The sequence below is a fragment of the Adiantum capillus-veneris genome, chromosome 28 (genome assembly GCF_014529385.1).
Source record: "Adiantum capillus-veneris isolate H3 chromosome 28, ASM1452938v2, whole genome shotgun sequence".
Classification (NCBI taxonomy): Eukaryota; Viridiplantae; Streptophyta; class Polypodiopsida; order Polypodiales; family Pteridaceae; genus Adiantum; species Adiantum capillus-veneris.
Window position 1 is genome coordinate 116,468,585 of NC_140958.1, and position 26,535 is coordinate 116,495,119.

At 43.6% G+C, this 26,535-nt stretch overlaps 1 protein-coding gene and 2 pseudogenes across 1 annotated transcript; 2 read left to right on the plus strand and 1 right to left on the minus strand.

Annotated features, from left to right (window-relative positions):
- Window positions 1-4,226: 4,226 nt before the first annotated feature.
- LOC147421151 (uncharacterized) lies at window positions 4,227-8,761 on the plus strand. The gene has a single exon (XM_086505058.1). The coding sequence runs from the start codon at window positions 6,430-6,432 to the stop codon at window positions 7,171-7,173; it is 744 nt and encodes a 247-aa protein (XP_086361184.1). The 5' UTR covers window positions 4,227-6,429; the 3' UTR covers window positions 7,174-8,761.
- A 2,206-nt stretch (window positions 8,762-10,967) lies between these two features.
- Window positions 10,968-12,162, minus strand: LOC147421152 (uncharacterized; annotated as a pseudogene).
- An 11,830-nt stretch (window positions 12,163-23,992) lies between these two features.
- Window positions 23,993-26,535, plus strand: part of LOC147421153 (uncharacterized) — a 56,889-nt pseudogene continuing 54,346 nt past the window's right edge.

A 26,535-nucleotide genomic window follows, 5' to 3' on the forward strand; every position in this document is an offset into this window, starting at 1 on the left:
ACATCGAAAAAAGTTCGAGGAGGGTTGTCTCGACAGAGGAGTTGGCTAGGTGCTATGGATTGGAGGACCGCCAGGGCTTGAGAAAGAGAGTTGGCCGCATGGGGTGGTGGTGGTGACATCAATTGGATTGAACATATGAAATATGGTTGTATGCAAAAAAGGGCTAGATTTCTCGCATGCTTCATGCCGCCACCACAATTGCATCATTAACAGAACTACTAGTACCTTTGTCATAAGCACTGGATTCTGCATCTTTTGGAGGGATCGCACCTTGACAACCTTCAAGTTGCATCCTTTGAATAGAGATATTAGTTTCTAATGGATAATTGTTGTGCCCCTTACACGCGGAAAGTGGTTATTGGAGGCCCAAAATCAATGGATCTTTAGAGCGGAAACAACAAGACTTAGCAGCATTGCATCTACAATCCATTACCAGTTCAAGATACCAACCACAAATCAACAGTATCCCCTCTCTATTCATGAGACCGATGAGATATATTTGGACATAAAAGAGGCAAATATTATAATTATAGACAAGCTATCCATGCTAACTGAAACAACTTTTGACCTTATAGTAAGAAAAAATATCAACGTAACAAGCGTTACATTCACTACAACACGTCACACAAAAATCAAAGTTTGTACCGATGCAAATAAACATGATTTAAAATTAAAATGCATCGGAATAAGCATCCCTATATGCGTCGGACTTATAACATCGATATATGCATCGGTATAATCACTTTCTATATTGACGCTCATACCAATGTCTGTACAGACGCTCACACCAATGCCTTTATAGACTCTTATACCGATGCCTGTACAGACACCTGTACCGATGCCTGTAGAGACACCTGTACAGATGCCTGTACATACGCACATACCGATGTCTACACTTGCAAATTTTTTTTAGCAGAGAGTAGTGTCATTTTTTGCTACATGTGCTGAAAGGCACAACCTCTCTACTCAAAAGAAGCAGGTAAATGTAATCGCACTTTGCATTAATATAGATTCATAGTGCATCATAAAAAAATAAAGAAGTGTTAAGCAAACGACCATAAATATGAAACTAGAAATTTCAATAATCAAAACCATGATAACCATAACTATTACCATTGCCATAAATAAACACAAAACTATAAGTATAACCATAATGATAACCGTAAGAAAGATCATAGCCTTAAATTTAAACACAATGATTACCTTAACCATAAAAAACACATAATCTTAACCAATGCCAATGACATAATTATAAAAAAAAATCATGATCATTGCCACTATCATAACCATAAACAATATAAGCATAAGCATGACCATAAAAGGGTGTCAAAACCATGACCATTGCCACTAACATAACCGTATAAATACCATATCCAAAATTGTTGTTAACACCATAATCATTCCCACTATCATAAGCATAAGCATAAGCATAACCATGACCATGACCATAAAAGAGTTATCAAAACCATAACCATTGTTGCTAGCATAATAAAAAATAAACAATAACCATTGATAGTGACATAGCAAAAAATAAACCATAAACATTATCATAAGCATAAGCATAACAATAAACGTATTGTTAGAACCATAAACATTTTCATTATGTGCATCATAAGCTTAATCATAATCATAATTAGTTATGTGTGTATATTTATGTGTACATGTGTGTGTGCGTGAAAGAAAAAGAAGAAGCACTCACATTTAAACTATGTGAGTGTGCGAGACATACGAAGAGTCAAGCAAATACCTGCAAAAACAAAGCATAAACATTTTTACCCACACATAGAAACACAAATATTTATGTGTGTGTGTGTGTGTGTTCATGAAATAAAAGGAAGGAGCACTTACAACTAAAGAATGTGAGTGTGCAAGAATTACGAAGCAAGCAAATACCTGCAAAAACAAAGCATAAGAATTTTGTTATCCACACACCCAAACACGAATTTTCTCACACAAATACAACAAAAAAATGTACCTTCTCTATGTAGAAATTTGTGGAAGCATAGATGAGAAGTCAGAAGAGGCAACTCCATGAAGGTCTGCAAGGAGGAAGGAGGAGGAGATGGGGAGGAGCTATGGAGGCGGCCACGGTGTGGAGAAGAGAGAAAACAAAGAAAATGAGCTCTTGGGTATTGTAAAGCAGCAGGTCGTCGATACAGATGTCTATAAAGGCGTTGATATAGACGTTTGTATACACGTTGGTATATGCGTTGATTTAAAAAAACATTGGTATAGGTTTCGGTATGAGCGTTGGTATATGTGTCGGTATGGCGTCTGTATAGGCGTTGGTATGAGCGTCGCTATAGGCGTCAGTATACATGACGGAATTTAAAATTTGAATTTTGAATTGAGCAATGTCTCCCTCCATCTTTATGAACGCTTATACTGGCGCTCGCCAGTATATCGACGTTGGAAAAATGGCGTCGGTAACCAAGTGATCCCTTGCAGTGATTGGTAGATCCCTTCAGCAACAAATGTGCTCGCTTGCTTGATGATCTTGCCCAACTATCCCCAGTTTGTAGTCACGCACGGGATCTTTGTAACACATGCCATATCACAAGCTCAGTCCATTGGCTACATGCACCTTTGTACAAGATGTCATGCATTGCAAGACATGCAATGGACCCTGGATGGCTTCAATTGTTGACCATTATTCATGAAAGAAAACTAGTCGTAGATGAAATCAACTATACCTTGGGTGTATGTATTATAGATTAAGCTCATGTACATGGCTACATCAACAACTCTGCTGCGATAATTAATCTGTACTCACAAATCAGACGTCCAACACTATAACAACCTTGCCTTGAATAAGTTGTACAATCAAACTGACATTACAAAAGTTGAAATGAAGACAAATGCGGTTACCAAATGTCCTTCAGTAGTGGCTTATAGACCCTAAGTTCAATGAGCTAGATTTGATCGCAATTGGCGTGTGCTACATGAGCATTCTATAGATGTTATATAGTAAGGCCCACCAAGCAAGACTACTTCCTTGATAAGGAATAACTTTGATGAGGGTTGTTGTATAGAAGCTCTGATGAGGGTTGTCGTAGCCATCCTAAGTTTCAAAAGAAAACCCGGATGAGCTTATGAAGCTCTTTATTATATTGAAAGTACCATCCTCCATTTTGAGCGAGTGAGAGTGACATAGCTTCCTCAAATGGCATTGTCGTGCTGGATGGGTGGTACAGGTGGGAAAATGCGGGCAACATCTACGGTCACAAACTCTGGGTATTGCAATCGAACCTTTCTAGGTTGTCACATATGAAGGCCACTTTGCTCCACATATTATTTTCTAGGCCCCCACATCCTCTTTACATTCTCTGCCTGTATAGTGGACAAAGTTTGTGAAAATTGGAGCACATGAGGATTTCTCCTCCATGGGGGCACCAAAACGATGTCGAGTCCAAACGACAATGAAAATGAATGCCCCTATAGCCTTGCACCGATCACACCGTTGGAAAGAACAACAGCTGCACCGTCAAATTCACCTGTGTTAAACACGTGTAAAGCTTGGAGAAGAACAGCTCTAGCATAAACCAGACTTGGAATTAGGAGAATTAAAGAACATGAGTGTGTAGATTGGCTCACATAGATGTCCGTAGAGCATCCATATGCTTGATTCCGATAAGGAATGAGCAAATTACAAACATTTGAAGTTCGGGGGTTTTCAAAAAGCTCCAAAAAAGAGGTCTCTGGAAAGTGTCTCCAGGTGTGCAGAGAAATGCAGCTATTGAAGGGGGATTTTTTTGGCTCTTATCCCACGGGATTTTCTCTCCCCTCTTAGCCGACTTCATTTCCCCCTTTAGGCACCTTTTTATTGGTCCATTTTGAGCCTTTTTTGGGTAAAAAATGGGTTGTCGGCCACTTTTTGACCAAGGCAAGTGGGGGGGGGACAGTCTTCGGGGACCAAAAAATGGGCCAGGCGCTTGTCCAGGTAGTGGGAACACATATTGGGCGCCCCCTCCTCTCCCCAAAGTCCACGAGCCCTCTCAAGCAAGGCCAAGAAGCTCGATTAACTCCTTTGATACACTCATAGGGGGTACCCACTCCCCCCCCTTATACCCTCCATTTGTCATTTGCTCCCCCCCATGTGGGGTTATTCCATTTCCACTTGGCACCATCCTCCCACCTTCCCCAACTTCCCCATGTCCAAATCTGAAATTTCAGTTTTGCCCCCAACCTGAGCCATTTTCTCGGAGGCGTAGCGGGTGCCCCCGACCACCAAATGTAGCGCCGTAAAGCATGGCTTGGAGCTTATTACCCCGGCTAACTCCAGAAATTTCTAAACATACCATTGCTAAAAAAAACCGTCAAGTCGGCCCACCTGCCGTCTTTCCCCGTGCATCCGCCGCCACTTTTTAAGTGAAAAACCATCCACTTCGAGTGCGTGTAACTCATGATGTCGGAGTGTGATTTGCAATATATCAAGCACGGCTAGGAATTCTCATTAAAAACTATTTTTTGAAAGCTCGACCAACCCAAAACTCAACTAACAGCTTGACCAAAACCAAGCCTTTGTACATAAATTTTACAAGAGCACTCCAAAAAACTCAAAGCATTATGTACATCTATGTACTCGGGGCTAGTGAGCAAGATTTTTAGCATGGATTAGTAACTTCATTTCCACCCAAAAAATGCCTGAGCACATCAATATTTTGTGACACTGCCTCTGGACTGTCCACGTCCATGAGTGTTTGATCCCTATGCATCATTCATCTGCTATTGTTGTTGGTCTTGATTTTGGTTGCCACGGCGTCGACCTCGTCCTTGACCTGCACCACGTCCTCTACCTCTACCTTTGTTTGAGTAGAAGGCCTACTCAGAACTGTTTCAGCCTTGTGAAGAAGATGCGTCTTTACCAAGGTTCTTTTGTTCAACAATCAGCATGGGAATCCAATCTGAAAAGCTAGGAATATTTTCCCTAGTCTGAATAGAGGTCTTGAACTATTTGAATGCAGGTGTCAAGCCACGCAAACATACCTCAACTTTATCATTATCCTCAACTGTCACACGAACTGAGCCTAGAGATTCGCATATTGCTTTGATCTTCAAGGTGTAAGCATTAACTGACAAGTTGTCCTTGATTGTATTCAGCTCATTCTTTAATTGAATCTTCCTTGCCTTTGTGTTCTTAGTATCAAACGATACTAACCTATCCCAAGCCACTTTGGGTGAAATGGCATCTTGGATATGCCTAATCATGCTATCATGTATGCTCACAGATAGCCAATACATCACCTTCCTTGCTCCTTGATTCCAATCTCTGAATGCCTTTGTCTGCGCAGCAGTGGCATTTCACTCAGGTACAATTGGTCACCGTCTATGTACTCCCAATAGCCTTTACCCATCAGGAAGTTGGTCATCCTAAACTTCCAAGCATGGAAGTTGTTCTTATCCAACTTGTCACCAACAATCTTGCCAAGTGCATCATTGTTGTCCATTTCTACAAATAGTCAAAAATCTGCACAAGCACTCAATTGTCTGTTGTGGTACATGCTGTCACCACAATTTACATACATATACCAAGTAGCACCTGCAATTCTCCTGTGCAGTGCGTACACTGTCCGTATGCCAAAACCTGATGTCTGCACACAAAAAGTTTGAAACCTACAGAAAATCAAAACTTACTCGTGAGTTGGCGATAGGTGTGCCATCATTCTCGGTGGGTAGACTTGTCGCTCGGTGAAGTACATCTGTAGTATCACTGGCAAGGATCGCCAGTGATGAATGTCGGTCGGGAATCAGCTAGGTGGACCACGACCTGCGCTTGATGTCTTAACACAAGATCTCTGAACAATGTAGGATCTATCAAATCAATTTAAATCCTGAGAAATATAAATTTATGGTCCGCCAGGCCAAGATTCTAGGACATATAGTATCCGAAAATGGCATTTCGACGGATTTGGAAAAAATTGAGGTCATTGTTCATCTTCCATGACCAACAAATTATAAGGGTGTGCAAATCTTTATGCGCCATTGTGGCTATTATCGGCATTTTATTTACATGTACGCAGCAATTGCACGACCTTTACATGCACTACTAGTTGTTTTCAATTGGAGAAACTAAAGAAGGCTTTAGTTAGTGGACCTATTCTAAAAGCTCCAAACTGGAACACCCTATTCCATGTTCACATTGATGCTTCAAATTTTGCGATCGGGTGCATATTGGCTCAACCAGGGGAGCACAATATGGACGTCCCGATGTCATATGCCAGCAGGCTGTTGAACACAGTTGAAAAGAACTACACCACGCGTGAAGGATTGATTATGGTGTATGCGGTCAAGAAGTTTCGACATTACTTACTGGCAAACCATTTTGTCTTTTTCGTCGACCACCAAGCTCTCCTTTACTTGGTAAATAAACCTTGCAGCACAGGATGAATTGTTAGATGGATTGTCATTCTTGTAGATTTTGATTTCACAATGGCAGTCAAGAAGGGTTTAACGCACAAACATGCAGACCACATGAGTAGAATCAGAAATGATGAGGAGCCTACAGGGGTAGATGATGATCTACCAGATGCAAATCTATTTCACATAGAGTCGGTACCCAAATGGAGCCGAATGATTGCTGAATTCTTATCCACTACATCTTTAACACAAGGCATAAGAATGTCCAGGCTCAAGCCAAATTTCTTGGAAGCATGGAATCGCTTTCAACTAATCTCTGGACGGCTATATCATTTAATGGATGATGGAATCTTGTTCTTAGTGCTAAATTTAGAAGAATATCCTAGGATACTTCAGGACACGCATGTGAGTTTCACAGGCCAGCATAGATTGAGGCAAGGAACCATAACTCAAATATTATGCAGTGGGTACTGGTGGCCAACAATGAACTTTCATGTCGCTACTTTTGTTATAAAAGTATGCAAATCATGTCAACTTCACCCACTGTATTCACATGCCACTCTTTACAAGGTTACTCCTATTAGGGGATGGGCTAAAAATATTGTAGCATGTATCGTGTCTGGAAAGGACATTCTCTTACACATACAAAAACAATTGCAGGCTGATGCTAAGGACTATACATTATTCGGGGATCACCTGTATAAAAAGGACATTGATGGCCAACTCTTTTTGTGCGTAGGCGACAAAGAATATATTCCTATCCTTCACCAAGCTCACTCAGGAGTAGGAATACCAAAACACCCCTCTAATTGGTGAAAATTCCCAAAATACCCCCAATATTTTGTCATAAATTCTTAAAATGCCCTTCTAATTTTTCAAAATTCCCAAAATGCCCGTGGTTGTGAGATTAAATTTCTCCAAAGATTTTTTTTTCTTGTTTTTCATAAGAAGGCTGACTGTCTTTCAATACAAGATGCTAAAATTATAACTCGAGTTGGTTATGTAGGTTTCGGAAATGAATTGCTTTGCTATTTTTTGGACATAATTGACTTCTTTGCAAGGTAATTTGTGACAAATTACATGCTAAGCACTCAAAAACAGATCTCAATTGTCATAACGGAATAAAGATTAGAAAATCTTGAATAATCCAACCGAAATAGACACAAAGAGTATTTTATGAAATTTGAGGGGTATTTTGAGAATTTCCACAAATTAGAAGGGTATTTCGATAATTTCTCCTATTTCCTATCTAAGGAATATATTCACTTCATTTCCTAGCTAACATATGATTTCTCTATACAAGGAACTCAGTGGCATATTCAATTTCCTAGTCAACAATAAGCTTTCTCTATGTAGATAACTCAATTTTCCTAGTTGCACTATTCAATTCCCTAGTTGGTAACGTGCTTTCTCTAGATATATGGCTTTTCCTAGTTATACATATGGAAAACTTCTCCTCCTATCTAGCAAACGACCAAAGGATTCCCTGCATAAACATGGTTTTCATATATAGAAAACAAGTTAAAGTTTCTTGTGAACTTGTGTTGTCCATTTGGCCACCCCTTGCTTGGTTGTGCCCTGTTCAGTCCGTGCCTGTAATACACTTGCACCAGCAGTAGTACTGCTGATACCTGCCCGCCTCACCCAGTACTTGCAATTATTAATTGATCAACACAACACAGTTACGCGGCTCTCTCTCTCTCTCTCTCTCTCTCTCTCTCTCTGTGCGCGCGCGCACGCGCGTGCGTGTAGGTCTGCATAGGCAGTCATGGCGCCTTCTTCTCCCTAATCTCTACATGGTATCAGAGCGACGTTTCGTGGTAGCCTGATGGGCCCTTTAGCTTTCTCCGCCAATTCTCGTTGCCCACAAGCTGGCGTACGTGTAGCAATAATAGCCGAGTTATCCCTTCCCTTCGCACCTAGCAATGGAAGTTCCGTCGCCCATGGGGGGTTTACGCGCCTTCCCAAAAATTCTAAATATAGCTCCCTCTACCTCAGGAACCTCTTACTTCGACATTATTTCAACATGGTGAGTTTTTTTGTCAAGAAAGTGGACAATGGCCATCCCAAACAAGAAGGAGAAGACGCCGGAAATGCAGCTCAAGGCCTCAAAAAGCTCCTAATGTACCTTTGAAAGATGAAGCCCAAATCCAACTCTCAACCTCGCATGCAAGTTATGTGATGTCACTCCATTCTCACTCTAACTCTCACCTTCTTTCTGAATCCCTATTTCCAACCTACCTCACCAATCTCACTCATGCTGAACCTGTCATGATTTTCTCTTCCTTGAGGGGGGCAAATGTCGCACAAGTCTCTCTGTGTGTGTTCGTCTGTCTGCGCGCAAGTCTGCATAGGCAGTCATGGCGCCTCCTTCTCCCTAATCTTTACATTGCTTCTACACCCCCCAACAACAAGCGTCTCCTCCTGCTTGTAGCTAGCCTTCTCAAATTGCTCTCCCTCCCTCTCCTCGCTTGGGTCTTCTGTGGCCCGTTCAAAACCCTTTCAAGCCAAAGTCCCTACTACTAGCTGGCTAGGAGGAGGAGGGGGAAGGAGGGGGAGGAGGGGATGAAGGTGCCCGGATAAGAAAGCCAACTGCTACATAATAATAGGGCGCACAACTTCATGCCTCCTAAGTCCTCTGGACTCATGAGTCCTGAGTCCAGGCCACTCAACCCACATGACCATAGCTTAATCGCATCAGGCATATATACATCCCACACCGAGCATTGAACGAAGCTCTGGTCCGTGTAGGTCACCTCTCTATTACTTGCCTCCGCACACACAACTTCTACAACATGGCGGTCATCAAGGAGCTCGTGCTAGCTATTGGAAACACTTATGATCTTCCCGCAAACATATGATGATAGGGCAAGAGGTAGAGAGAGAGAAATATCTCAACAAAAGACAAAAAAGAGGACAAACGCCCTAATAGCCACAAAAAAGAAACGTGCCCCCTTGCTAATCAAATTAACAAGGTGAAAACTCACTATGGCCTGCAAAGGCAATTTATTAATTGTAAGAAAGAAAAGGCAACGAGAGGATTCAGGAATTGAGAGAGAGAGAGAGAAAGACTAGAGTCTATTGAGAGAGAAAGACACAGAAACAAATAAACAAAGGTTGAGCAGCTAGCACTTCTCTCTTAATGCATGACATAGGACATGTGCCATAGATTATGATTGTAAAGTAATAAAGGAGCCATGTGTCACAATCACATATATTAGATCCAACGGTTCAAAAAAAGAACCAAGATTGGGATGCTTTACTAAGGGCCTTATGCAGCCCAAAAAGCTCATTTTCTAATCAAATTAAAATCTCCGTTGTTTATCAAATTAAAAATATTAAATATTGCATCGTTGGCACACACGGGATAAAATTTATCTTTTGATACAATTAGGGGCTTTGGGTATTTTGAATCCCAGTCATATGTACATGGTAGAAGAGCCACATTCAGTTGTAAACTTGTTTGGCACAGCTACTTATTGGTATTTTATGCCACATGGACAAGTGGGGCAATTTGGGGGACTCCCGCTAGATTCCCCCTCCCCCATTGATCCCAAATATCCCACCACCCCCCATGCACCCCATGCAACACCTCCTCTGTCATTGCTCTATCGCTGAACCCTTTGCCTCTGTCGGACAAATCAGAGTTGTGGGAAGAAGGTCTCTTAGCAGATCGCAGCTCTCTCTCTCTCTCTCTCTCTCTCTCTCTCTCTCTCTCTCTCTCTCTCTCTCTCTCTCTCTCATGCGCCTCTCCTCTTCTACCTCTCCTCTCAGCCTGCTAGAGACATGATTAACGTCGCTTCCTTTGTAGATTGTGTGGGCTGTCTCACTGGCCAACGCCAGCAGAGGGCAACGTTGTCGGAAAAACCACCAGCAACAACATTGATGGCAAGGCATATGTTGGGAGCTTAGATAGTGGCTCGCCTTAGAGTAGCGCATTTAGGCAGAAAACGCTAGTTCAACTAGCTTGTCCCACCCAAAGCACAGTTGTCCTTGGTGGACATGACTTGTGCAACTTGTCGAGGCACCTTGTTTTCTCTCGCCTTACCCTAAATACCTAGAGACGGCAGAGCTTTGGACCTCTTCCGCCAACAATATTTTGTGCTGCAACGTGTTCCATGCTCTGCTCTCAGGTCAAAGTCTACTGCTCCGCCTCCTTCATCCAAGCCCTCATCAAGATGAAAGTGTGGTTGCTCAGCCCTTGCTCATGTCGCATGTGCATCACTTGAACCTCGGCACACACAGAGATGGAGAGATTGCTCACCTTGGGGCCTCCCTCTCTTGGGCTTAGCTAGAGTCAGCTCCTCCGCCTCTCAAGTTGGTCTCCAAACGTGGGACGCCGCGTCACACAGCAGAAAAATTGCTACACACGCGTCTACACACACACAACTCTCTACAGACAACAGACAGAGAGAGAGCTCCTAGATTCGTCTACCCTTTCCTATAGACACGAGAGCGAGAGAGAGAGAGAGAGAGATAGATAGATAGATAGATAGATTGGATTAACGTCCACGGAGGTCATATATGACCTATGGGACCAAAAACACAGACATTACAACGATTCATTCTCAGTGTGGGCTGATACATATCAGTTAAGGACTGAGGGTCCATCAGGAGAGTAGGGTAGGAAAAAAGGAGAAAACAAACAAAAACCTAAGGGTCGGTTGTGGAGAGAGCTGGTTTGGGATTTCGGAATTCTTGGATGATCGCTTTGCCTCCTCGATAGACTGCCCATTTGCCTTGCTTACGCGCTTCATGCACCTTCTTAAGCTCGCTCGCTTTACTCTTGAGTTGATTCATGGTTAGTTCTTCTGCAATCCAAAGCTTGGTTTCTTTGAGAAGGCGGGATTGACGTAGAAACTTTACCCGCTCCTCTTTGTTCTTGAAGGTAAGGACACAATGCTCGGGACGTACATGACGATGTGTGTCATTGATCCAAGCGACATTCTCTGACTTGATGTTGACTGGCTCAATAATATTGTTGAGTTTGATGATTGCCTCTTCAAGGGTGTCCTCAACAGTGCACCACTGCAAGGGGAGCCCACCGATGCGTACCTTGAGGGCATTATCTTCTTGAGATTTTTGTTCGGAGATTTCCTTTGTTACACACGTCCTTACTTGGGCGATGGTTGTTGAGTGAACCTGGTTAACCTTTGCCTCTACCTCCTTTACCTTGTCGGTGGTGAGGTCAGCCATAGAGTTGAATTGTTCTTCTAATTTGCTCAGGCGAGATTTGAGTTCAAAGTTTTCCTCCAAGACTCGATCAAGAGTTGCTTGCAACTGCGTGATGCGATCAAGTTTGCTAGGGGCTGCCAGTACTGTTGCAAAGCTCGGTCTTGCTTTGGCGGGGGTCTTTGGAGTAGCCATCCCTGTGCTTGAGGAGATCGAAGGGAACCGACCACTGACTCGCAAATTCCGGAGGGAAAAGCCTTTGAGAAAGCTCGAGGCTTCACCCTTTGAAGAAGTTTTGAACTCCTGTCCTCGGCCGAGTATCTTCTGAAGGGCACCACAACCTGTTGTACTTCGCAGGGCTGAGGCCGAAAACAAGTGCCGGCACCACAACCTGTTGTACTTCGCAGGGCTGAGGCCGAAAGCAAGTGCCGAAAACGCCTTAAAGCTTTTATGAATGCTAAAAGCTTCGACAAACCTTTGAAAAAGCTATTGTTCTTTTACTGTGTCGTAACCTGCAGGACAGGGGGTCTCCTGGCGGGCGTCGCAGGCTACTGTACTTCGTAGGCAGGGCGTCGCAGGCTGCTGTACTTCGTAGGTAGGAGATCTACTGGCAGGCGTCGCAAGCCAGGGGCCGAGGCCAATGCTGAGGCCATCGCACGGGCTGAGGCCGTTGTTGTAGGGGCTGGAACCACTTAACTGTGCGGGGCTGGGGTTGGGGCAGGCTTCGCCACAGAGCTTGGGCTGTTGAGGGGGGCTAGGCTCAAGCTTAATGCCTCCCCCAGGGCAGCCCTTCGCCCAAGGGGGGCTGAGGGAGACGATGTTAGGGTTACGGTGGACGTGAACTGCTCAAGCGAGAGAGAGAGAGAGAGAGAGAGAGAGAGAGAGTCTCCGCTTTCCTTGGATAGGCCATCCCACTTTCCTTGGGCATACCACCCCACTTTCCCTCGCGTCTTCACTTTCCTAGTTAATAGCCAGGGAATCTTTGTAAGATTCTCTATATTAAGGCCAAAAAACCAATCGAGAAACATACTGGACTCCATGTTTCCTAGGAAATGGATAACAATAAATGTGATCAAATATTCTCTTCTTTCCCTCAAGAACCCACGCTACTCAAGATTGAAACATCTAAGAATAGACTAGCATTATAGACCGGCCTTCCGACCAGTCTGTCTCACTCTTTTTTGGCCGCTTCACGAAAAAAAAAAGTTATCTTCAGTCGTTTTGCGGCACAATCTGAGTTTTATCACTTCAAAAATTTTACCACCTGTGTGTGTGTGTGTGTGTGTGTGTGTGTGTGTGTAACAATGGCCGGTTGGCTTTGCCCATGACACTCAAACTTTGCATCCTTGCCATGTTACCTGTTACAAACATATCATTGGCAACCCATCATTGCACTCAACTACCTTGTAGCTTGAAGTCCTCTCTCCTCTCGTTGACCAACCACCATTACAATTGTGCTAAGCTTTGCAGTCCATGTTTTGAAATTATAGAACTATTGTGCTGAGCTTCACACTCCATGTGCTAAGAAATTTATTAATTGATGATACTACTACAATGGATGCTTCTCTCTCTCTCTCTCTCTCTCTCTCTCTCTCTCACACACACACACACACACACACACACACACACACACACACACACACACATGCACGATTGCAAAGGTGAGACTGGAGGTTTGGATGGATTTTGTGTGGCTCGAGGCTAGAAGCATAGAGAGGAGGGCGGGTAGGGATGTAGGGAAGTTAAGCAAGCAGGTTGGGGCTCGAGGAGGCTAGGGTGAGGTACGGATGAGGGTTTACCCAACCGCAAAGGTGGCCAAGGAATAGATGAATCCTTGATTAGGAGGAGGTGCAAAGAAACAAGTGCAAGGAGGTGGAAACACTCACGTCTCTCTCTCTCTCTCTCTCTCTCTCTCTCTCTCTCTCTCTCTCTCTCTCCAACTAGCTTCCCCTCTACCTACTCTCATGCTCCAACTATAATCCTACTTTTGGCAACTACATATGTTATAGGAATCTTCATGTAGTTATAGGAATCTTTCAATGTTTATATCACATGAACACACTTGCACTGTGACATACACGGGAGACAAATTCACAAGAACTTTATAGGAATCTCTCTACACAGGAATCCCTCCCCCTTTATAAGTCCTCTCTCTCTCTCTCTCTCTCTCTCTCTCTCTCTCCACAGGAATCCCTCTCCCTATTATCTATAGTATAGATTATAATTTGTCCATGTTTTCTTCTCCATTCGATATTTAGATTAAATGTTCGTGTCTTTAATGCAGGTATGGATGATGATGAGTTTCTTTCTTCTTTGTCACCCCAGCATAGGAGGTGGTACAAGGTGGTCATCACTTTGGAGCACCATCATGTCGTTCCACTCCTTCAGTGTCTCCCTCTGTTTCGGAGCATTCAGCATGCTCTTAAGCTTTGGTGTCGACGAGACGATCTTCACACTCGTCTAGGCACCGATGAGACGATCTTCACACTCGTCTAGGCATCGACGCTCTAGTGGTGGCGACGGCGATTGCTGTGGGGATGCCGCCGCCGATGCCTCGGCACCGCCTTATGTTCCACGAGGCTCCTTACCTTCCCCTTCTTTGCCCTCCCCCACACCAGCCACGACATCGCAATCTATGTCAAGTTTTGCGCAGCTATATACCGGTCCTAGCTACACACCACTAGCTACTCCTCTCCAGAGTCACCCCACTCTTTTCTTTTGCTAATTTTTTGTGTCATTCTTGGTGCCTTTTTTGTGTCATTCTTTTATCATTTTTTGTGCCATTTTTCGTCATTTGTGTCATTATTTTTGCCATTCTTTTGTCATTTTTGTGTCATTCTTTTAGTCTATATTGTGCCATTCTTTTTGTGACGTCGTGTCTACCATCACCGTTTATTCATTCATACCAACCCAAAAGACTATCATTTTTTTTTTCCTTTTTCGCCTTTTTTTTTTCCTTCTTTTGTCATTCTTTTGCCATTTGGGTGCCATTCTTTTATGTTTAGTCTTGGATTTTTATCAACTTTATACCATTTTTATGTCATTTTTCTCATGTTTGTATCATTCTTTTGCCTTATTTATGCCACATTTTTTCATTTTTTGTGTAGTTTTGACATTTTCATATCTTCTTTTACCCTTTTTGTAACGATCATTTGGGTCTTCTATAGTATTATATGAATTCCAATAAAACTTATATGATGCAACTCTTCTTGATCACTTCTATTTGCTTTTCTACTCAAAGTCAACTGAAGCATGGAAGCAATAATAGTCTTCAAATTTTATCATCCAAGCTACTACATCCAAAAGATCACCTGAAACAACACCTTCAATGACAACCATACCAAATCTGAAAACCAAGATACAAATCGATGTTTCAAGTAAGAGCATTGACAATTTTATCTCAAAATTCTTAAAGAACATGATAAATCAAAATGCTCAAGAATCCACATCATTTAAGGTTTGGTAAGAGCATGTCCATGAGCTTGATTAGCATACAAATGCATGCACACTATTTAGCTAGCACAATACTCTTTAATACCAATACTAGTAGAAAGTAAATACCAGATTTTCTTTGGATGATGCCACAAATTTTGGATGTACAAATATCACTAAAACATGTCAAAAACTTGCTTTAACTAGAAAAGTATCTTTGGGATCAAGACCTTGGAAGCATCTTGCTTTAACTAGAGAAGTATCTTTAGGATCAAGACATTGGAAGCATCTATGAAAGAGTTGAGACAAGCTAGGTAACACAAATAATAAACTTCCACACTAGACGAGCTCACCCACACATAATCACCTAGGAAAATAACCCGTATTTATGGACCTTATATTACCAACATAACCCCTTAATTTTAGATACCAAACCGTCAAAATAAACCCTTTTCTTGTAACTTTCTCTTGGTGAGATGAGTCCCCCCATTATATATTTGGTCATTATATAAAGTACTTTAAATTAGATGAGACCCACTGTTTGATGCACACATGAGCATTTCTAATAGGTTGAGCGCCATATATAAAATGAAAAAAAAGTAGTTGGACAAACCTTACATCATGAGACCCCCCTCAATCCCCCTAGGAGATCAGTTAGCTCTTTGCCATGCTTGGATTACTTCCATAATAGATTTTCATCTCTAGATGCTTTGCACCCTACCTATAGGCTTCACATATTCACGTGCAGTAGCCCTTGTTTGTGGGTTGGCCACTCGTATACTTGTTGGACAGGGATCTCATTGTCCACTTAGGCCTCTTTCTTGGGTCACTTACACATTTTATATTGGATGGTTGCATTTTTTGGTCGTGGGCCCTTTTCTAGTCAATGTCCAACTTGGCCCCAAGCACTAGCTACAACAGCCCTTTTCATCGCCGGAAATACTCCCTCTTCCACCAGTGTTTTTCGTAGTCGTTAGCTTTTTGGGGTGCAATGCGTTTTTTGGACGGAACCTACGTTTTTCAAACGAGGAGGGAGGACGTTGGACCTTCTACCCTTTGATCTTTCTTACCCTCCCCCAACTTCGCATTTGGTGCTTTGCCAAGCCGCATCCTCTTCTTAAAGGCCTGTTTATAGTCATACATACCTATTGTTTTCTCTGTTCCCAACCCATTAGGGGCTACTACTTTGATTCACCATCCTCCCTAGACCCTCTGCATTGCTCCAAACCTTGTAGGGAGCGTACAAGCACACTAAAATTTGATGGACACCAACGTTATCATCACCTCACAATTTCATTTTTGGGTGGAAAACGACCACTTGGTTTTAGTTTTTCAGAAAGGATGAGGCTACCTCCTAACATGTCACCATCTGGTGGTGGTCCATGCGGTTTCTTGATGCAGCACACGGTAGCTTCGACAACAGCTTGATCATCTACGAGCATACGATACTTGGGAGATCCATTCATTCCAACCATTCTTCGATCGTTGCGCACTCCAAAGGGGGCGGTGGCTTGTGGTTTGATTTGGACACACCTATGAAGTCATCAGAGGAGTTCACACGAGATATGGCCATGCTCATGGCATATACGGGCTCATGAAATTCCCAGAGAAAACACCACCATCTTGGGTGGACAGACACTTACCACTTGACCTTGACACGTCAGATCACTTGCTTACACAAGAGCATCTACATGGACTTAAGGAGAGGATCTTGGATCTTTTCTTGGACAGGTTCATTGCCTACATCTACAGACTAGAGTGTGCTTTGGACTCTCTTTGGGAGTTCACCCACAAGATGCGGGAGATCAGGTATCGTATAACTACATTCAGATTCACCCGGAGCTTGACTTGGATGATAGGTAGTTTCTCTTCTACACTCTTGATCATTTGGATTGCTACCGTCATAGTTGCTTACACTCACCCTTAGTAAACCCACAACAGATTTATCCCCCGATCTGGGCAACAGGTCACTCCCAATTCATGCACATTGAGAGCCACGCCGAGTTGTAGTTTGGTGACGTTGTTGGCATGGATTTTGATTGGGTTGACACCGATGGATTGGAGGCAGGAGGTACAAGCAAGGCCACACAGACATATTGATCTAGCCACTCCTCTTCTCAGAGATGATTCACAGCTCAGATTGCCACATCTAGCTTCTCTTCTTCAAAGCGGATGATCACAATGCAAACAGCTTGGTCTGACCGCACCTCTTCTCGACGGCCTTCACAATGCAGACTATTTAATCTGGTTTTACCCTCATCTTGGATTATCCTACCTACTAACAAGACACCATCCGATGGTGGTCCCTGCGGTCTCTCAATGACTGTTACAACTTATGGTATCTTCTATAGTGCAGACTGCTTAGTCTAGCTTTCTTGTTTTGGAGGACATTTACGAGGTAGATTTCTACATCTGGTCTTCCTGGAGTTTTTCATAGCCTTAGCCACTTGTCCACACTAGGTTTCACGTTCATTCATTAACATGCTTTTGTGCATGCTCATGACGGTTCCTGGGCTTCCCCATTTTCTCTAGACGTTGTTTTGACTACAAACCCCACAGATCCTACTGGAGGAGGACACTTGCAAGCCTATTGGCACTTCTTTCATGACAAGGAGTTGTTTTCACACTTAGTTCAAGAACTTCACCCAGTACCACCACTTTGCATTGGTGGAGTATAGCAGTGTCCTACACTGCTCATGAAGGCATCTTAACACGAGATTTCTTGGCAGTTGGGATTCTCCATATTGTTGCTACACTCCCGGAGTATTGTCCTTCAGTGGACATCATAGCATACATCTTCATCATTTTCCTCACATCTTTGGCTTCACGCAATTTGTTCAACATCAAGTGTTTAGAGGGGGTGTTAGAGTTTATACACCACTCTGTTGCTTCACATAGGTCTAAGGCGGGTGAGAGGAACCTTGATCCATTTTTATACCAATTAGTCTCCCTATTCATTTGGTTAGAGGGACCTTGAGCCATTTAGTAACAATTAGCTTCTTACCTGACAATATGCAAGTTGCATGATATCAGTCTTCCACTTGCTTTGCCTAATCCAAACACCAAAAAATCTCTATTTTGTACACTTGTAGGCAAAGTCCAGATTGCAACAAGTTTCTCAGGAACATCCACATCTAGGTTGAGACTACAGAGAAGATTAATTGCCAGTGATTGACCATTATAAGAAGTATTATGTACCTCTGAGATCAAATAACACTCAGCACACCCTCCATGAGCGACAAGCAATACAGTTTGACCTTCAGAGAAGACTTATGGAAACCAATTCATGCTATTGGACTTTCAAGAACCAATTGATTGGCCGAAAGCCTTCCAAGAAGCACCAAAACTTGAATTTTCATTCTAAAAAGAAGTACGCCATACAAAAATGCACCCTTGACTAACTAATGTAGCAAGAAGTCCTATGAAGGTGAGAGGGTGTACAAAAATGCTTACAATGTCATCCAAATGGCCATTCAACTCTAAGCTTTCAGTCATCACACCCCAAGAATCCTTTTTAGCATTCACAACAAGACAGGCCACAAACTCTTGAAAAAAATCTCCACTTAAGGTACTAACCGGTGGCCATATCCGAGACCACTGGAAAAAACTAGGTTGCGACACATAAAAAAGGTCTAAAGTAGAAGGTGGGTCCGTACATCTACTACTTCACCTTCATGCAAAGACTTTCACTGACAACTGTCTCTCTTTGCTTCCAGTCGGTGGAACAGGAATGGATACAACTCCAGCAGCCTACTTCCACAAAAAAACTCGAGGGCACCGTGGGGGATATCTATCATCAAGACAAGATACAAACCACATGACGATAAAGCCCTCAAGGCCTAGTCCTACCCACCACTCACATGAGCCACTACTTTGTTTTTTGGTGATTGTACTACTACTACATGTAGACGCACTATCCGTTTTTGCGGTTCTACACTCAAGAGGCCAGCTTAAGGCGCGTTCGCACGTTGGGCTCGCACCCTCGCTAGCTCAACCCCCACCCCACTCCAGCCTGTACGCTGCCAGCGGACCTACAGAGCGCTCGTACACATCCCCAATTTTCCAAGTGGAGCCCCTAAATCGGCTAGAGCTCGTAGAGAGAGAGAGAGAGAGAGAGAGAGAGAGAGAGAGAGAGAGAGAGAGAGAGAGAGAGAGAGAGAGAGAGAGAGAGAGAGAGAGAGAGAGAGAGAGAGAGAGAGAGGGGGGGGGGGGGGGGGGATAAGAGAGAGAGTTTACTTGCAGGTGATAGCTAGTAATTTCCATTGACAGAGAGGGCAGACAAAGGCATTGAACTGCGTCGCCAGTTAACGATGGCAAAGAAAACCCAACTCTACCGTTTTAGGCAAAGTGGAGATTACCTAGGCTTTGTTCAACGCTGCCATGCTACCCCCAGCCACGCGAATGCCCTGATTTTGTGAGGGGCTGGAGTTAGAGCAGGGGTGGCACCACAACGCGCGAACCCGCCCTTACAAAGGTATCTGCTCAAAGAACTCCATGAAGGCACTGCTCAACTTCTATGATAGCACTAACAAAATATGCTAGCTTAAGATGCTTGGCAGATATGTCTTTTCTTAAAGCTTTATCCAATCTACCTGTTTGCGTTTTTTCCCATGCCCACTAATGTTTTCTTAACACTCTGCCAACGTTTTTTCATGAACCCGGTGGTTCGCGTGGTAATGGATGGTGCTTAAGATCACTTTTTCCATTCTTTTTATCGCTTAGTTTACGATGCTCTTTACCACAGTCTTGTGGCAAGTTAACAATCCCATTCTTTCCACCTCTTCCACTAACTATCTCTAGACATAACCGGACTGCAGCATCCTTGTATGCAGTCAGAAGAACTGGTCGAAAAGCATCATTCATAATTAACAGTCCTATTGAAGGCCTCCATTGAATGAACACTATCTCTTTAGGATGGATGAGTTCATATTCTAACAAACCCATAATATCTTCCCACCACCAAACTGTAACGTTGCCTTTTGTAGGACCTGCATTCATTTGAGTCGTATGGCTGTTGCTATCTTCCACAAGAAGATTTAGAAATTTTCTCATGCAAGAAAAGGGAGCCTTTTTCAATGTTTTTCGTACATTGCATAACATCATGAGCTTCTGCTGGGGAGGCACCGCATACCTAGCTAGATACGATTGGGGGTAGGGGACCATCGGCCCCCCCACCAGGCCGGCGGTCCCTTGCCCCCAATCGTACCTAGCTAGGTATGACATGACTTCCTCACAGAAGCTCATGATGTTGAGTTAAGTCATAATGTGGGAATTATTATGAGAATCTGTCCAAACGTTCTTGTGTTCCCGTACAAAGTTACCTTCTGCAGTTGCAGAGTTGCTGCTGCAAATACCTGAGGATGAGTAACAGAAGATTTCCATAAGCAATCCTAGCCAGACTCATTCAACCTCCTGCAAGAAAGGAATTCCAAGAAATAACATCCCAGACTAGAAGCCTATCAAACACTTCTTCAGCTGCTCCAACTAGGCCACACTTGGCATACATATCTAATAATGTAGTGCAAACAACGGTGTCTCTTCCCAGAAGTCTATTTAAGCTAATCTGAGTGTGTATCTCTTTGCCCTTCTTTGCTACTTTAAGGCTGCCACATGCTTTAAAGGCTGAGGCCAATGTGACACAATCGGCCAAAATGCATTCGGTTGAGATTGTCCAGTGTCTCCTCATTGTAACCACGTTGGGCATATCCTACAATCAATACATTCCAAGAGGCTATGTTCCTAATTGTAAGCTCCGCAAACACTTCTTGGCATTTTGACAATGCCTCACACTTGATATACATATCTATCAATGCATTGAATATAGCAATGTCCTTCACAGCCAAACCTTCTCCATCAGTTAAAGCATGTAACTCTTTACCCTCCTCTGCTGCACCTTTGGTGCCACAAGCTTTAATCACGAATTAGCAAAGGTAACCGTGTCCGGTAAGACACACTCCTGTTGCATCCGTCTGAGGCAAGCCAAAGTTGTTGGTGCTAACAAATGACATAAGGAGGGGCAGTAGTAGCAGGGGAAGGGAATGGTGGGAAGTGCTTGGAACCCTTGGGCTTCTCCGTGTGAGAAACCAAGAGATGGTACGATGCACACATCAAAACCATTATGCACACACAAGATGAACAGTTCTCTATGGTAGAACAAAGAAGAAACTTGCAAAACAATAGAAGTAAAAGGGGAAATTTTTTTGAGATCTTCATATAGGTCTATGAAACTCCGTTACTGCAAAATTATAGACAAAACACAATATAGGTATTGCAAAGTAGCAAAAGGCTAACAAACCATGTCTATTTGAGTTTTTACATGCGATAAGGTTGTTTACATACTGTGAGAAACACCAAAAAGCTTTTGTTTGCTATTACCACTCCTACAAGGTGTGAACAACTTCAACTTGCATGATATCATATACATACATCAAAGAACATGGAAGACTCCATTGTTGTGTTGTCATGTGCGCAACTAGCCCTTTGCATACATGGATGGCTACTTATTTCTTCTAGGGCTTAGGACAACTTAGGAATTGACCTGGCACCTTTGTGAGCCCGTTCACGGGACCTACATGTCCAGGCAGTTTCGTTAGTTGCATACCTCTGGTTGCACAGGATAAGACCAGGTGTTGTTACACATCAAGTGGGCACCTGGAATTGTCACATCGTTGCATTTAATATAGGGCATCTCACAGTTTAAAGGCCAAAATGATTGGATGGTTTTTCAGGTCAGTGAAAAGTCATTTAAGGTCATTGAAAGGTCTAGGTCAGTGAAGAGTCACTTAAGGGACTTCAAAATTCACTTAATCCTCAATAAACATGGTAGTGGGTTTTTCAGTGTTTGTCCGTCCTCAACTTAATCTCCTACATAAGGAGGACTTGGCTTCTTATCTTCAGCATCAGAGATCAGGGGATCAGCCAATGCATGCACTTGGAAGAGGTTCGCCCTATCTTCCTTCCTCTAGCGTTGGAGTTGAGCAAGGAATCAGGATTGTGGGGGCCTGGCCTAAATGTTGGACTCTCAGCCGACGTGGCAAAACCGGCAACCGGTGCGCTCGGTAAAAGCCCCCCCCCCCCAAATCATTTGTATAAGTGTAGTTTTGCAGGGTTGTTGTTCATCGCCGTGGTTTATAACCTGTTGGAATGAACCAAGCCTACGGGCGCGCCCACCTGGGTTCTAACCTCAGCCAGTGCAAACCAGCCTTGTGCTCATTCATAGAGTGTGTTTAAACACTTTTGGTGAATGAACATCACCGCGAATAAACCAACTTTTGACCGGTTCACCTACTAAACAGGTTGTCCCCGCGGCCACATGGCAGGCTCTCAAGGATGCCACATCCTTGAGAGTCCAATATTTAGAATGAGCCGATCGTGGGCAGCCAGAAGGGGCTATGGTTAAATATCGGCCTGCTAGTATACGTGCCGGTGGAGGTGACTACCACAGCCGATCACGACGCTTTTTGGGGGGGGGGCACCAGTTGTTCTCAGCATAACATGGGTAGGCCTACCTTTCCCTATAAGTGCACGCATGTAGCGCAGTGGTACGTGCAACGCATCAGCTCCAGACGTTGCGGGTTCAACCACACCGCATACAGACCGAGTGTTGAACTTTTTGGTCAAAGGCTTCCAGCTTGTCGCTTTCGACCGGCAACCGGGAAGGCTTGTTTTGCCACGAGGGCAAGCAGGCCAATATTTAACGAAAACCGCCAGAAGGACCAGCGTTTTTCCCTCTCTCACCATCTGCCGCTGATCAGCCAGCATTTTCAGGCCTCCACTCTCGTGAGTTCTTGGCCTCTTCTACGCTTGAGCCTCAGCACCCATTAGTATTCATCCTGCAGTCCATTCTCAACCATCAGTATTCAGCCTAAGTACATCAGCAGTTCAACAAGCACCTTCAGCATACATCCAACACATTCAGCCCAGTCATTACATTCGGCATATTCAGCCTACCGTACATTTAGCGTATTCAGCCATTCAGCCGCGTCAGTGCCACCAGCACCCCAGTATCTCAGTACCATCAGCACCGCAGACTTAGAGTACCATCAGCATACTAATCATTGCATTCATTGTGATCAGCCCAGTACAGTATTCATCATCATTGTATTTGGTTCGTGCAATCTCAAAGAAAATACCGCTCCGGTAACAGAGTGGAGCCGGGCCCTTGGAGGGGGTTTGGGACCCCATCTCCTCTCTCTCTCTCTCTCACACACACACACACACAAACACACAAAACCTGCTTATGCACTTATCTCATGCACTCTCTCTTCTCAGTATCTCTATATAATTCCATAAGAATCAGTATAAGGAACCTTAAGCTTTGCAGAGCACACTTCCTGAGTTTAAGTACCCTAAAGTCTTCCGTTGCACCTTACATTGGTATCAGAGCTTTGGAAGTGCTTTGGCTTCGTAGCTCAAGGTAGTAGCACCTATGCTTCTTAAAGAGTGGTTGATAACCCACTAAAGAAGGGCCAGCCTAGTCTCCCCATAATTTTCAGCTTCCACTCGTTGAGAGCAATCTTGCACTCGTGGCAGTAAGACCACTCGAAGTGAGGTGGGAAAAAGCAACCTTAGTGTGAGCGCAAGGCCGCCAAGGGGGTGCACTAATGGGATTTGGAAGTGGGTAAGAGAATAAAGAAAACAAAAAAAAGTTTTTTTTTTCCTTTTTGGGTGTAGGTAACAACATCGCATGGTCGTGGCTGGCAGCATCATGTGACGGGGATTTAACAAAAGTCTGAGAAGGGAGTCGCACACTCGAGGGGATCCCAAAAATCCTTCCTCTCCTCTCACAGGGAGAGATGCTCTTCCTTCTTCTCCATTTACAGAAACAGAACCTCTTGTGTCATCTGGTCCCTCTACACCCAGATCAGTACCCTCTTCAATTGTACCTTCTCCTATGGAGTTGGTCATGAAGGCCATGATGGACATGATGATGCAGCAGGATGCTAGGAGACTAGCAACAGAACAAGACTGAGAGACCCACCATCTCCTAGTAGAAAAAAAGCGAATTGTAGCAGAAGACAGAAGATTGGCTATGGAGCAGGAACGAGAAAATCGACGTCTTGCTCTTGAGAAGGAGCGTTTAGACCTCGAAAGACAACACGAATCTCCGAGAATATCCACAGAGAAGGAGCGGTTGGCTCTTAAATTGGATCGGGAGGCGAAATGGAACCGACACATACAGGAGTTGGTACGTAGTTGTCTCTCTACCAAATCGAAGTCTTCCGACTCAGGTGAGTCTTCTCACACCCACACCGACTCCACGTCCACGGTCTATAAAGGTAAGATGGATGCCGTTGTTATTTTTTCATGGATCCACCAATTTACTGCTTATTTTGCTACTACAAACAAAACTTACAATAACAAAGTATTATTAGCTGCTATGTATTTATGTGGGGATGCCATTAATTGGTATCAATCTTGGCAAGATTCTCAGATTCGTGCTCGTAGTGAGCATGATGACAGCTCTCATGACAACATTCCACTATCTTTTCGTTGGAATGACTTCATAGAGCACTTAAAATCGAGATTCATGCCACCCCAGTATAAAGACCTATTGAAAGAAGATTGGAGGTCTCTAAAGCAGAATAACTCTCCTATCATGTCTTTTTCTAACCGTATTTTGCAGCTTGGAGTACAACTTAGAAAATTTGAGGAGGATAGACTAGAGCCCTTCCTCTTTGGGTTGGATGAGTACATCAAATTCAATGTGCGAGTCATGCACCCTACCACTTTTAACAAGGCGGTGTGCATTGCGCTTGAGCAGGAAATGAAGCATAACAAAGGTAAGCCGAAAACAGACACAAAGAACTCTTCCAGTACCCCGCAGGACCAACAAAACCAGAATGGTAAGAACTGTGGTAAGAACACTTCTTCTTCTAATTCATCTTATTCTCAATCTTCTTCTTCATCTCAAAATCCCTCTAATAAGGAAACTAACTCCATATTCCATGATAAAAACTATTTTTGGTTGGTCCTCCTCAGCTATGGGTATTTGATTGTAGCCGGAGTAACCATCCAGAAAACTATAGGCTTCCTTTCCGGCCACTCTCTCAAGCACGTGTTCACTAAATGGGAGAGGGTAGTGATCATGGAAAGTAGATGCATTTACTTTCTTCAAATCAATGCATACTTAGATTTTCCCATTCTTCTTAGGAGCCACCACAATGGGTGATACCCAAGTTGGATGTTCTATCTCATATATGAATGTGCATTCAATAAACTTATTGATTTCTTCCTAGATTTGGGAAGCATACTTGGGATTTTTTGGGTAGGGTCTCTAATAGATAGGTTTGGCATCTAGTTTCATTGGAATTGTGTGTTCACAAACCTCTAGGGGAACATCTGTGCGCTCCTTGCCGCACTGTCGAAGCAAGGGACTTGCCGATACACCGTGTGCGAGCCACAAACGGCTCCAAGCACACAACAAGCCTAAACTAGCAAGCTCAAGAAAACAAAGGGTGTGTCACTCACCGCTCTACGCTCGCTTTCGTGGTGGATTCCTCGCCGCGATGAAGAAGAAGCTGCAGTCGTGCCGCGCTCAACCGCTTCGCCGCCGTCGTGCCTTCGTAATGCTCGATCGCACACACACTCTCCCTCTCTCTCTCTCTCTCACACACACACACAAGGAGGTGAAGAAGAAGAAGATGGAGATGGAGCAAGAGCACTCTTCAATTGCACAAATGAGAGAATGAGTAAAAATTAGGTTTAGTTGGCTTTTATAGGAGCTCACCCCATTCACACTTGGGCGCCCATGCTTAACCAACTAATCCCTTGAATGTCCAAGTTAAAGTGCGCCTCTCATCGACGATCACTCTACCTTTCCCTATTGGTCTGACAAGCCCGGTACCTGACTCTACCAAATACATAATACGCGTCCATCGTAGGTGATGGGTGTCCGTGAGCCGTGAGGGTTAACATGCCCCCCTTCCTGATGTAGATTCCGTCCTCGGAAGCTATTGAGTTGAAGCTGGATCGTCGAGGTGGAAGAGCATTTGAGATGAATGTCCTTAGCCTTCTTCAGTCACTGCAAAATCAAACAACATTGGCACAGTAATTGCATTCTCTTAAAAAGCATATGCAGTTTTAGGTAGATACATTGATTGGTAAAAGAATTTCAAACAATTTGTTAGCAATGAACATTAAATTGCAATGTAATCAAATGCATAAACAGATGTAAAGGCAAAAAATTAAACAAGTCTGGGGTCGCTAATTTGACGGTCGAAAAGCACTAGAGATCGAATATTAATACCATGGGTAAGCTTCTTAACTTTCTGTGGTCAATTAAGTTGTTTAATCGCGAGAGCCAAGTATTCATGTTCGAGGGCTGACTAGAGGCTATACCTAGAAGACTTTGTAGTTAAGCTACCATAAAAGGAATTTCTCATGAAATCATCGCCTGACTGATTACTTTTTCTTTGACCCCCCAAGGTCTTTTCACATTGATTCAGTTTTGTTGTGTGTGCTTATTTTGTATGCCTTGGGTTTTTTGCTTTTCAAGGAAAAGCGCCCACACTGGGAACCTCTAGGGCTCTAGTACCATAGGCAATACATGTGAGTGAAGTACCAAATCAAGCC

What these genes read in the sequence shown, in the direction of transcription:
- LOC147421151 (XM_086505058.1), top strand. Translation starts at nt 6,430, where the DNA reads ATGGCAGTCAAGAAGGGTTTAACGCACAAACATGCAGACCACATGAGT.